This window comes from Sapajus apella, unplaced genomic scaffold, assembly GCF_009761245.1.
Source record: "Sapajus apella isolate SASKATOON/1434 unplaced genomic scaffold, GSC_monkey_1.0 scaffold81, whole genome shotgun sequence".
NCBI classification, from domain to species: domain Eukaryota; kingdom Metazoa; phylum Chordata; class Mammalia; order Primates; family Cebidae; genus Sapajus; species Sapajus apella.
In genome coordinates this window covers 3,885,011-3,898,440 of record NW_022437021.1, presented here as the reverse complement: position 1 = coordinate 3,898,440, position 13,430 = coordinate 3,885,011, and the positions used below count along the sequence as shown (strand labels likewise).

Sequence of the window (13,430 nt, the reverse complement as noted above, 5' to 3'; positions counted from 1 at the left end):
TTTCAAGTGCTCTTTTCTAGTTGTATGACAAAACCCAAAGGAGTAAAACTATTATTTTGGAAAATCATCCTCTGCATAAACAGATGAACTTCAAGAAAATAAATAATATACAAAGTCCAGTTGCAATAGCTCATTCATGTAATCCCAGCAGTTTGGGAGACCGAGGTGCATGGATTGCTTGAGCCCAGGAGTTCAAGACCACTTTGGGCAACATGGCGAGATCCCTGTCTCTATTTTATTTGAAAAAATACAAACACAAAAATAATAAATAATATAAAAATTGATGAAATTTAAATGTATTTTTAATATTCCAAATATTTGGACTTAAGTGGAAATTCAAATTCAATTTTATTATTAAATCCACTAATATTTACTGGGTATAAGTAACAAAAACTCTTGTAAACTATAGTTCTGTTAAATAAAAAAAAAGAAAATATCTTGACTTTTTGCATATAAGGCATTACACAAATCTGGAGAAACATTTACAATACTAATCATAATCTGACATACAAAATTACAGCAATGATCTCTCCTTTACAGACCCTCTTACACCCTATAACAATAGCATTATAAAGGAGTATCCAGTGTCAAGGTACACTTGAAGTCCTACTGTAGAATTTATCAACATTTCAGCAACAAAGGACTCCCTAGACCAGTTTCATTGTATTGAATATAAACATAAGATTTCACAAAGTGACCTCTGCTGTAGCTCAAAATAGCTGGCATTTACTTCCCCATTATCATGCGTGATATTAACAAGCATAACACAAGTATGGTTGACTGAAAATAAACTCTTGCATCTTTAGAGAAAATAGAAATTATGATGTATTTTGAATAAACTGCACAAACTACACATTTTAGGCTTCAAATTTTTAAATTTTTTAAAAAGAAGAAAGAAACAAAAATTCAATATTGCTAAAAGCGACAAGATTGCCAAATCACCTGTGACCTTTACAACATGCTACCTATGAAGAAAAGCAAATTTGTAGAAGAGAGAAGGTCTTAAGGTATAAAAACTGCTTTAGCTATTTATGAACATGCTATTTTCCTAAAGTACACTTGTTTTATTTTAGTTGATTCCTTAACTAAATTGTCTCTAAGTTCTTCTTAAAGCAGTTTCAAAAACAACACTTATAAAATGACATCAGTCCTACTGTTTTAAATATAAAAATAAGTGGTATGATGACCCAGGATACTTTTAAATCCAAGAAAAATGCACAAAGATAGAGACAGTTATAATAATTATTTATTGTTTCAAAAAATTTTAGAAAATAAAAATCTATTATAGACAAATTTGATAACATAAATACTGTAATAACTGGAACAACCAACTCTGGGAAACTCAAAGACTTAAAAACATTTACAAACTGTACATTTCAAATGTGTGGGATAGGCACAACATTAGGTATAAATTTGAATAATAACATTTACAATGCAAACTTTAACAAAAAATAGGAGGGAAAGTGAGGCTCTAAATTACTGAAGAAGCCTAAAAGTTAAATTGCTTATTTCGCTAAGCTGTTCTTAAATTTTAAAAAATATAGCCTTTTTAAAGCTCCTCTCTGTTGAATATAAACAAGAAACTGATTTGACTTTTAAAACTGATAAACAGGAAGAATGGAAAAGGGAACATCTGGTGAAAATCATGTTGACGGACGAGCAGTGGGAATGTTGGAAAGAGACTCCTTTAAACTCTAAAGATAAAGAGGAGAATGAGGGAAAAATATTAAGGTAAAGAAGAAAATTTTTAATAGGACTAGCCATTGGGCAAAGAGAAAAGCTAAAGGCATTTTGGAGTAATAATTTTTTTAAACACATTCTCCCTTTTGTGTAGGAAATTTGTTAGTTTGGAATCTCACTTCTTCCTTATTTCATAAGATGAGACCAATAACTTGAAGCAGTAAACAGTTTGCAACAATATCTTTAATTAAAAAGAAAACCATTTTCATAAATTAGAGTTTAAGTAGTCACAATTTCATGACCTATTAGAATATTTGCTGAAGTAAATGCATTAAAAACTATTGAACCTATATGTCAACTCTAAAAAAAAGAAATTCATTAGATTTTTAGAATATCTTAACTCCTTTCATGAGTTCTATGACAATACTTGTCATTCCAAGAAAACAATAACAATCTATTTATTGAAACTCATTTCTCTTAAATGTTCCGGCTTCTTTGCTGAAACAGTGTTATTGTTAAAAAGTTCTGACCTGCTCTTCAATTATCTGAATGCATCTACAGCTTAAAGCAAATATTTACCTTATGTCCACAATTAAAAAAACAAAGTTAACAAACAGCTAAAACACAATTCACACAGGGCCTTACCGAAGAGAAGAAGGTATAATTTGCACTGAAAGACCCCAAGTGTGTCATTGAAGGGCTCCATGAAAGCATCCTGTCCCATGCATGCAGTTCCCTGTTCTTGGTGGTAACTTGGACCAGCAGCTGCTGGTTTATTTGCTAGGGAAATTCGCAGTGAGGTAACAGACCCTATCTTGCCTCTTGCTTCTGTGATTTGAATACAGAATGAATGTGTATACAAAGGACACACAGGGAGTGGGAACACCTGTTATATGTTTTGCAAGAATACGGGCTTATGACTTTCAGAAGAGTTTCTTAGCAACTATCAGCAATTGTCTATATATTTCATAAACTATACTTAGTTATTAAAAGTCACCTGAAGGAAAACATCCTTTTGAGTGACTTTACTGAAAAACAGCATGCTTTCATAAAAAAGGAATATTGTAAAATTTCCTTAAAAACAAAGGCTGGTTTTCTATCATACAAAACTGTGCCATTATTATTTTAAAATTTAAAAAATATAAAAATTGAAGTAGTTCATGGATCTGCTAAACAGTTATAAATCTTCAGGAAGTAACTAACATGTAAAAATTATACCAAAGAATCAAAAGCGAGCTCCAGAATATCTTTTAAAATGTATTTTTCTATGTAGTGTTTCCTATTACAATGACTGATTTCATTTAATCTTTGAATTCAACTTATTTTTAAAAGCAAATCACAGGTGTGTTTCCAAGTGGGGCTGAAGCATGGACCATGCATAATTATAATGAAAAGCTCAGGCCAACGGGTAACATCTGAGGCCATATTTCACAGCTGATGCACAGAGCAAGTGAACCAATGATCTAGAAATGATCTTACCTCTACTGCAGTGTCCAGGCTACAGTTTTCCAACCTGGCCACTTCATTGTCATGGCAGCAGATAGTGTGGGCATGTCTGCTTAATTTATTAAGTTATTAGTTAACCCCTATTTCCAAGAAGGCTCTGGTCCTAGCCTTTTGTTATATAAAATGTTAAGGATATACCAAATCTGCATTAAATTATCAAATCAAGTAAAAACCTTGCATACACCAGTTTAACGGTAAAGGCCCACTGAAGAAGTTCAATGACAAGAGAGGAAGGCAGAATATACTTCAAGCATAATTAAAGTCAAAAAGGAATGAGTATTTTGGAATCCAAGTTTGAAAACACCCTTCGCATTAAGGCTCTGAACTCTTCTAGAAGGACTTGTATAAGCAAAGAAAGTAAGTGACTATTGGGAAAACTAAGTCCTCTTCAGAGATCAGTCACTTTAAGATCCCTCCATGCTTCCGAAAAATGGCAAGAGCTCCTCACGCTCCCCGCCCCTCCCTGCAAAATAGTAACAATACTACAACTTTCTCTGTGCTATCTCTAAATCTTGTACATACATCTATTGCAGTACTTATCTCCATAATCTTAACTTATTTTATTGGATGTTTATTTTCTCTTTGAGCTCCTCGAATTCAGAGAATAATCTTATTCATTCATGGATCTTGAGGATGTAGCATAATGCTTAATTAGTATTTTTGTTAAGTTGTTCCCCCAGAAAACAAAACTCCAAATGCTCCTTGGCTTCTGCCTTATGATTCTCAGTTGATGTGTAATAAATACAAATAAATTTTAAGATTGGATTGTAGAAAATACAATTTGGAAAGCAATATGGAAGCTCTGCAGATATCATGTAGACTCCCTCAACATCTTTTAGATTGATATTAATCTCCAATTGCCTTTATTAAATTAGCTCTCTCCAGTGTTTTTCAATCTAGTGCTGCATTATGATGAAGTTTGTTGGGTCCCTGGCAAAAAGAGAAATAAAGACAACGTACTGTGTTTTTCCCTTAGTGTTAAATATACTCAAAGTTTTTTATTCTGAGACTTTTATTTCTTTGTTGTATTTGAAAATATTCCCTCTTCTATGACATAAGGTGATAGTAGATGCTACATTAAAAAATAAATGCCAAAATGAATCTTACTTGTAATCTTTTTATTTCATGGCACACATTAAAATATAATATGGCACATCTAGGGAAAGGGCTACTGGGATAATCATGACAAAGCGCCCTCTAGTGGTAAACTATTGATATAAACTCTTACCTGCCGGAGTAACTTCTGATTACACCACGTTTATGCAGAAAGAAAAAGAGTGCCCCAGCTTAACTTCAACTCTTGTTAATTTTTACATGATTCTTAAAAATAGTTTGAAGTGTTTTATCATTATAAGAATTTTCCTACCATCCATATCACATCACACCTGTAGCCCACTGGGAGGTTCTGCTGTACCATTCCAGCCAGAAAAAAAGGGCCTGTAGTGTTACTATTTACCAATCTTAGTCATATTTGCATTTAAAATGAGAAAGCTGATTAACCTAAAACAATCTATATTCATGGTGATTAAACTGCAAGCAATGCAAGGAGCCACTGGGATAGAGTGTGTGTGTATGTGTGTACACATGCATTTGCAATGGCATATGGACACACACTCTTGTGCAGGGGTGTGTGTGTGTGTGTGTGTGTGTGTGTGTGTGTGTGTGTGTGTTGGGGGCAGGGCTTTTTATTACCTCTCAAATCACACTATGTAGTTTATAGTCTATTTAAATTGTAGACTGGTATTGCTTCATACAGTTAATGTCTGCTGCATGAATTTCAAACACCCGCATTTTAAATCACAAGTAGCATACGTATGTTTTGCAGTGGCAGAAACAATTAAGAAGGACAGGTGGTGAAATGCCAAGGTTAATGTAGACGTAGAACAGTGGGGAATAAGAAGAACTGGGGAAAGAAAGTGTTTCTTATTGTTGTAATTAGTAGATTCTCTCCAGTTTACAGGATGAGTAAGCTGCCAGAGGAACCTATCACATAGGCCTATGCCTGTACTAGTGTTCACTTCTATAAAGTCCACAAAGCTGCCCCCCAGAAGCCTTGATCTATCTTATATGGCTGCTAAATGACTATGGAGTAATGTCTTTCTTCCTGGGTACCTCTCTAGGTCACCACCTTACCTTCAGCAAGTGTTTTGTTTTCTGTTATGGCCTGTTCAAGAAGTGTAGCCATGTAATCTTGGAGGGGCTACATCTCTCCACTGCTTTGGTATTCACGGAGTGGTAAGACATTTTATTTTTCTAATCAAATCAGGATCTCAGCCTTTATTTAAGCTTCCAGAAGTTCCTCCTGTTTGGGCCATTAGAAATACTTCCTTATCCTACTTTACTGCTAATCCTGTTGCCCTGAATCATATCAATTTATTTAACTCTCGGCTCTGATGTTCCAATCTGCAAAAAAGGGGTTAGCACTCCTTTCCAAGGAATTAGTATCCAGCAAGCCTTCCTCAAGATTTGCTGGCAGACCATCTAAACTTTCCATTACTTTGACCTATCACTAACAACAGCTCTCGGGCAAATATGAAAGTCCTGAATAAATCTTATATATAAATATCTTTTTGAAAATTGGAAAGGAAATAGCATGACCTACTTTTAAAAAGTGTTTTTTAGGGTGCTAAGTTTTTTGTTTTTTGAGTGTAGACAGGTAAAAATGAATCACATAAGGCTCAATTATTTTATATAGTGTTAAGTTATGCTGAATTAGAAAATATAGTTTATTTAGATACCAGTGCTGATTTACTTTACATGCTTTCAATATTATAGTTACAGACTTTTTCTCCAGTTTATAGAATATAAACTAAAATATTCGAGTATTGGAGTAAAACAAAGTTCAAACGCTTTCTTGCTTTTTCAGTGTCAAATAACACTCATTTTTTCTGAATTTGGACAACAGAAATAAACACATTCGATTAAAAAAACTTTTTTGGGGGATCATCTTTAACTTTGTGTATTTGAGTGTGAGGGAGAAAATTCTGGGGCTGAATCTGAGTTCCAGTTCTAGATCAAGCTCTCATGAAATGTGTGGCCTCGAACCTTTATATAGATAATTTTCCCCATCTTTACAGAATGGATTTGACATGCTACAGCTGGATGGCTTATGAGAATCACTGAAGATCTTAAACAAAAAAACAAACAAACATCCCCAAAGAAAACAACAATAACAGCACACGCCTCAGATGAATCTGAAGTCAGGTTTGAGAATCACTGAACTTGGATCACCCCTAATGCACGCTTTTAAACGAAATTGTAAACTGCTTGTGACCACAACCATACATTATTAATCTAAAGTGCTTACTATAGTGCTGCTTTGAGCTCAACAATCAAGAAATGTTTACTCATTTGAGTTTATTTTATATGCATGGCTGGCAGTTTTTCTTTTGATGCTTCCACGCACTTCTAAATATTGAAGATTTTCACATACAAAGAAGTCGGAAAATTAGAACAAGTAAAAAATAAACTAAACTAGACTTGCCCTAAATGTGACCAGAATTTCTTTAAGGGGTTAGAAATAACAGTCAGAGAAGCATATAGGTAAACATATAATTTCAAAGAAATTGCTGAACGCAGTGATACAAGTATGCACAAGGTGGTTCTGTTGGAGTAGAGAACTGGGCAGAATAAAAACTAATAATACCTCATAATTGTACAGTGCTTTACAATTTATACATTTCATTCACCTACGTCGTCTCATTTATCCTTACAAAACCCTATATAAAATATTACCTCATTTATAAAAATAAAACGAGGCTCTGAGGGGTGAGAAAATAGAATTTCAGAATCAGAAATAACCTCTGTTAGTGTGCCCCAAACTTCAGTCATTTGCAAATCACCTTTATTAGTTTTGCCATATCTGACTACCTAACACTTTCTATTAAGTTGACATACTTGAACATTTTTTAATTCTAAGAAATATTTTTGAAATTATGGGTCTGTGTCGTATTTTTAAAAGTTAACAATATAAGAAAATAAACTTTAAAAAATGGTACCATGCTTTATAACTCATTCTTCAACACAATACGTGAAACCCGTAACACATCTGATAACCAATCCTTCAGTTTCTGCTTGCACATCTGCAGTAATCTTAGGCAAGTTTCTTAATTTCGCCATACCTGCTTCGTCATCTTTAAAATGGGAACTCACAGGATTCTTGTGTGGATAAATGAAATCATACATCTAAAGCTATTAGCAGTTGCAGACAGGTACTTAGCTTTCGATAAGTGTTAGCTATTATTGTTAGCTTTACGGCCACTTTTTTTTTCTTCTAATATTCTCATAATTGTAAAGTCCTTTTAAAATTGTGCCCCCAAAGACACTCCTATTCCATTCCCCGATTTCACTAAACCGCCTAAAGTTGAAAAGAGGACTTTAAAGTGACACGTGCACAACAATAATGTATTGTCCTATTTCCCGTCTTCATTTGTCTTAGAGTACGGAGGTAAAATAATAGGGGGGAGGAGCCGGGAGCAGTGTAATCCCAGCCCTTTGGAAAGCCGAGGCAGGCTGACCACCTGAGGCTGAGAGTTCGAGACCAGCCTGACCAACACAGTGAAACCCTGTCTCTACTAAAAATACAATATTAACCGGGCGTGGTGGCGCATGCCTGTAATCCCAGCTACTCGGGAGGCTGAGGCAGAATAATCGATTCAACCCGGGAGGCAGAGGTTTCGGCGAGCCGAGATCGCGCCATTGCACTGCAGCCTGGGCAACAAGAGCGAAACTCCGTCCCCCTCCCCCCAGTAGGCGGGCGTAAAAATCCTTTTATTTTGGAGCTTGCAGGGGATGCCAAGACTGTCCTAATCCTGGCGGGCTTCCTATTGGGCAACCTAGAGCACACCTTTCCTCAGGCCAAACCCAGCGAGCCCGGGGTAGTCTAGCATTCTCAGGTCACCTCTCAGTGACAACGCTTTCTTGAGTTTTTTCTTTCGTGTCAGTTTCTCGTTCTCCCACCCCGCCCCTCTAGACCAGGTGGGGTTTCCTCCATCACACTGCTAAGGGACATCGCGCCAGTCTGGCTTATACATTGTCTCTTCTGGGTTTGGTCTTTCGCTCAACGCCTAGTCACCTGTGACTTAGGTTTCCGTCTCCCTGAAGAGGAACTACCTAGTGCAGGCACCTTCGTAACACCGGCGATCGCTGTGGCCACTCTGAGCAATAAGATTTACCGGCTCTACTGAAGCACCCGCTCTTTTGCTTGCTGGGAGTTGTAGTCCCTGGCCTGGCCTCTTTGTTCATTGTTGCTTGCCGCCGGGGGCCAGAAGACTACAATTCCCAGCATGCTCAGGGAAAGAAAGGATGACCCGGGTGGGCGCCTCCACGTGACCACCCACTATGGCTTCCCTGTGTCAGGGCCAGCTGTGGAGTGGCTCGGTGTGATTTGTTAGCTCTTTGAGGCAGGGTACCCTTCTAAGGATTTCGACATGCAAAAAATCAAATCGCTCATGACCCGACAGGTAAGTCGCAGCGGCTGAAGCAAAGGCTTCCTTCATTTCGTCTGTGAGAGGAGCTGAGATGTTCTGTCCCCGACCAGTGGCGGGCGGAGACCTAAGTTATGGGTGGTGGCAGGTGTCAAGGGGGACTGGGAAGCCGGGGCACACCCTGCAAAACTCACCTGGGCCGCCTGGGTTGGAGCCCTGCTCCAGCGGGTACCCGTCTCCCAGAAACATTCCTTTAAAAGAGGTCACTGAAGGAATCAGTATATCTTTGTCTCCCCCTCCTCCTCTTTTTGCCATCTTTCCAGAACAGCCCCAGCTGCTTTGCAAGGTCTTCCGCATCCAGGCTGTCATATGCGAGCTGATAGCCTGGGTAGGGTGGTGTGGTCTGTGCAGTAGAGGTGATCTGGAAAGAGTGAAAACGGATAATTTCAAGACAGAATTGGTAGCTTTTGGATTTTGGGCAAGTCCCCAAACTTTGTAGGTTACATTTCTGGATGTGAAAATAATTATTTTTGTTCATTCTATTTCACAGTTCTGTTATGAGGATTCATCAATAAGCTAATATATGTGAAAACTCTTTGTGAAATTCTACTTAAAAAATTTATTTTTGTGATGGCAAAATGCTGATCTTTTCTTTTTTTGCCAGAGTGAAAAGTCATGAATAAGAACTTTGGCTGTTTTGTAACCTGTCTCATAAATGTTAGGGACTTCGTAATAATGCCTCGGCTTCCTTTAAGAAGTGCAGAAATTTTCTTTTATGTACGTATCGATTATGACTTTGTTTTAGCTCCCTTTGTTTATTTCAACTTTAATATTTCACTACAATTGGCCATTGTTTTATTATTTTAATATGAAAGATGATTAAGATTATAGTTTTAAATCTTCATGGCTTTTAGAAGTTTGGAGAATGTGGAAGATAATCGTTTAGTGCAAGGTTTGTGAGTATTTTTCTTGTTTATTACAAAAAGAACTCAAATTCCACATTCTTATTTGATAATTCAGATTTTGAGGGATATATGAAACAGGTTACAAATTGTTTATTTCTCTTGCAAAATACACAAATGATGTTTACATAATTATTTTACTTATGTAAGATGATTTTGTTAATGTTATGAAAAGATAATCAAAATGTTCTGTGAATAATAAAAATATTTAAGTAAGTGGCTAGTAACGTTTGGCAATTCCTCACACGTGTTGGGTACTGGTGTTATGCATCCTACTACTTCTTGCTTGACAATGAGTTTGGGTTCTGCTGTATCTTGTGGTAGCTGTATGACTTTCGGCAAGTTACATACAGTTTTAAGCATCCGTTTTGACATCTTTAAAATAGGAATAATGTGTATCTTATGGAGTTAGCCTGATAGTGGTGTTTATATGATATGATGAAGTTAAAGAGGTAAAGGCGTTAACGCAGTTCCTGGGCATTATCAAGGAAGTGCTTGAATATAGAGACCACTACATTGGCTGCGTTGATGGTGGGAAAGTAGGAAAACTGGAAGCAGGCTGTTGCAGTAATTCAAGCAGTAGATAAGTCATGCTGACTTCGGTACCTGTTTGTTGGATTTTTAAATCAATATACACTTTTGTACATGATGCCACTAATACCTCTAAACTACCTTTGGAATGCTGAATTTGGACTTTTGTGCATCAGCTAAGTTTGATGCTTTCTCAAGTTCAGTGTAGTTAACATTGTCATAATTGTACAGTAGCTGTGGTTGGTTTAGTTTTTTGATCTCATTTTGTAAAAATGAGGAGGAGAGAAAAAAATTTCCACTAGCAATGATGGAAAGTGTATGTCTCCTGAATGTGATGCAATTGTGCTGAAAATGGTAACACTGAAGGCTTAGTTCGTTGCTTATTGAATTTTAGCAGGTCAAACCTGTGTTTAATTGGAGTGGAAAAAATACATCAAAGAACATATACACAAGGCTGAAACTATACTGGTACAAAGTGAGGTAAAATTAGGAGTTTTGCACACATATTTAAAGTTATCCTAATTATATATGTTTATGGCTTGCCTTTCACATATTTGATACTGATGTACAGTTCCTGAATCTATGAGGTATGAAAATAGCATGCTGCCTATTTACATTGAGGGTTTGAATTAGTACGGGTTATTATTGAGTTAAACTTAATAGGATTAAAATAAGTATATAAGAAAGTATTTCTTTTTTTGAATCTATAGAATATGCTAATAATATATATTGAGTTAATATAGAGAGATAGGAAATTAAGGTCTGTGAAATTTAAGTTTTGGGACATTTCAGCAGTCCTGGGATCTTTGTTTGCAAAATAATGGGAGGGAAGGAAGGCTTTGTTAGCTCTCTTTATTTAGATGAGATCTGTTCATCTTTCTCCATTATGCTGGCCTCTGTTCTTTCAGTCCATTCAACAAATGTTTATTGAGCACTATGTGCCAGGCACTATTCTAAGTAAAAAAAATAGACAAGTGTTAAGGCAGAATGGTGATAAACACTTCAGAGGAAAAGAGGTTAGGAAGTCCTGGGAATTATTGGTGATTTGAGGTGACTTATAATTTTAGATAGGATGGTCACGGAAGGCCTCTCAGAGAAGGCAATAAAAAAATACCTTAAGGGGGTGAGGAAGTGAACTCTGATGTGGATATTTGGGAAGGAACATTTCCAGTGGAAGGAAAGGCAAATGCAGAAGTCCTGAGGCAGGAGCTTGTTTGAGAAATTGCTCAGACAATTGAGCAATTGTCTGAGCAATTTCTCAAACAAGTGGCCAGTGTGGGTGAGGTGAGTGAGAAGAAGAGTAGTGGGAGATGAGGTCAGGATAAGGTTAGATTTCTGAGGGCAGGAAGCTAGATCATATAGCACCTTATAGGTAATAGCAAGGCCTTGGTGTTTATTCTGAATGAAATGGCAAATAAAGGAATGATATAATCTAATATAACACTTCAGACAGATCATTCTGACCCATGTTTTAAGAATAGATTGAAGAAGCGAAAAGAGCAAAAATGGGGAGACCAATAATGAGGCTAGTGTGGTAATCCAGGCGAGAGGGTGGGCGTAGGCCTTCCGCCCTAGTGGCAGAAGCGTTGAAAGAGATCAATGTGCTGTAAATGTAGAGGTGACAGAATTTCCTGACAGATTGGGTTTGGGATGTGAGGGAAAAAGAAGCATCAAGATGACTCAAAATAATTTGGCCCCAGGAATTGGAAGAACGGAATTGCCATTTCCTCAGATGGATAAAACTGAGGGAGGAACAGATTGGGGGAAGGTACATGGTTTTTAGACTTGTTAATTTGAAACCCTCTTAAATATTCTAGTGGAGAAATAAAGTAGGCAGTTGGCCAGATGAATCTGAATTGATGGGGTGAATCCAGGGTATAGCTAAAACTCTGGGAGATACAAACATGTAGATTGTATGTAAACTGGTTAAGGTCACCAGTGGAATGAGTGTAGATACACGAAGAATCTGAGGTTGGAGGTTTTGAGAATTCAGTGTTAAAAAGTCAGGGGGAAGCAGTGGATCCAGGAAAGCAGAATGAGAACAAGCAGCATATGAGGTAAGAAGTCTTTAGCTTCCCAAATGGCACCTGGAATATAGCAGATGCTCAATAAATATTTGTTGCATGAATATGGGATAAAGAGAACAACCAAGAAGAGTGCCTTGAAGCCAAGTAAAGAATTTTAAGGAGTAAGGAGTGATTAGCTGTGTTAAATGCTGCAGATTGGCCAAGTAAGGTGAGAGTGAGAATGAGAAATGTGCTTTTGGATTGAGCCGCATGGAGGTCCTTGGTGCCCTGAATACAGCAATTTTCATGAAGTTGTGGGGTGGAAAGCCTGAATAGAGTGGGTTCAGGAGAGAATAAGAGGAGAGAAATTAGGGACTGGGTGTAAACACTTTTGAGTTTTGCCAAAAAGAGAAGGAAACACAAATCATCACAGATGCTTTTTTGGATGGATAAGATACAGTTGCTGGTTTCATAAATGGAAAATGAGGATTAATGTAGACATAACCGAAGTAGTCTGAAGTGTTAATCTGATTTGGGCAAATAAAATGCAACAGCAAGTGTTAATTTATGCTGAATTTTCTATATGTCTAAACTGGGGAATTATCAAAACAAAAATCACATATGAAAGAAAATCAAATAGTGGTTAATGATTAGCATCAAAGTTTTAATAAAGGCAGAGAACTACTACACTTATAACTAACTTCATGGTTTAGAGAGATAAAGTAAGAATGACTTTGTTAGAAATTTATAAAATTGATAAAGTGTTAAAGATCTATAATTCTAAAGTACAGTTGAATGTCATATGTTGTGTTTTGAGACATTTATGTAATTCTTCATTTCTGTTTTGATAAAAGGAAAACATTTCTGTCATAATAAAAATATTTAGAATTACAGTTAATGAACACAGAATGCTTGAGATATATGAGACAGTATTTTTGGCTTTTCACATACTTACTTCTTTTACTTCTTATAATAGCCTGTGAATGATCATCTTAGAATATAATGCACAGAAAAGATAGATAGGTTGTTCAGAATCACAGTGAGAAAGTCAGGATACAAATTCAAGTGGTCTGCTCCAGAGTGCATTCCGATAATCACTTCACTCTACATCCTCCTAACACGTACATGGGGTTTTCAATTTGTATTGCTTTTATTTTGTACATTTGGCAGAAATTTGCTGTGTGTTGGTATTGAATTGTTGCGTGGTGACTATTATGGAGGTAAGACCTTTTTCTAGATGTTGGTATATATCACATTTACATTTCAGGCATTGGTTTCTTTGCAGAGTTGTTCTGGGGAAAGAGAAATTAAACATGATA

At 36.6% G+C, this 13,430-nt stretch overlaps 2 protein-coding genes across 5 annotated transcripts in view; one reads left to right on the top strand and one right to left on the bottom strand.

The window, feature by feature from the left end:
* Window positions 1-2,506, bottom strand: part of HEPACAM2 (HEPACAM family member 2) — a 36,252-nt gene extending 33,746 nt beyond the window's left edge. For all 3 annotated transcript variants that reach the window (XM_032252958.1, XM_032252957.1, XM_032252959.1), the window contains exon 1: window positions 2,326-2,506. In XM_032252958.1, coding sequence (XP_032108849.1) covers window positions 2,326-2,404 — 79 coding nt within the window. In that variant the 5' untranslated portion in view covers window positions 2,405-2,506. The remainder of the gene's footprint in view (window positions 1-2,325) is intronic.
* A 5,983-nt stretch (window positions 2,507-8,489) lies between these two features.
* VPS50 (VPS50 subunit of EARP/GARPII complex) overlaps window positions 8,490-13,430 on the top strand; it is a 127,797-nt gene continuing 122,856 nt past the window's right edge. The window contains exon 1 of one of the 2 annotated variants that reach the window (XM_032252956.1): window positions 8,490-8,648. In XM_032252956.1, coding sequence (XP_032108847.1) covers window positions 8,616-8,648 — 33 coding nt within the window. In that variant the 5' untranslated portion in view covers window positions 8,490-8,615. The remainder of the gene's footprint in view (window positions 8,649-13,430) is intronic. The other variant, XM_032252955.1, reaches the window with a different exon arrangement.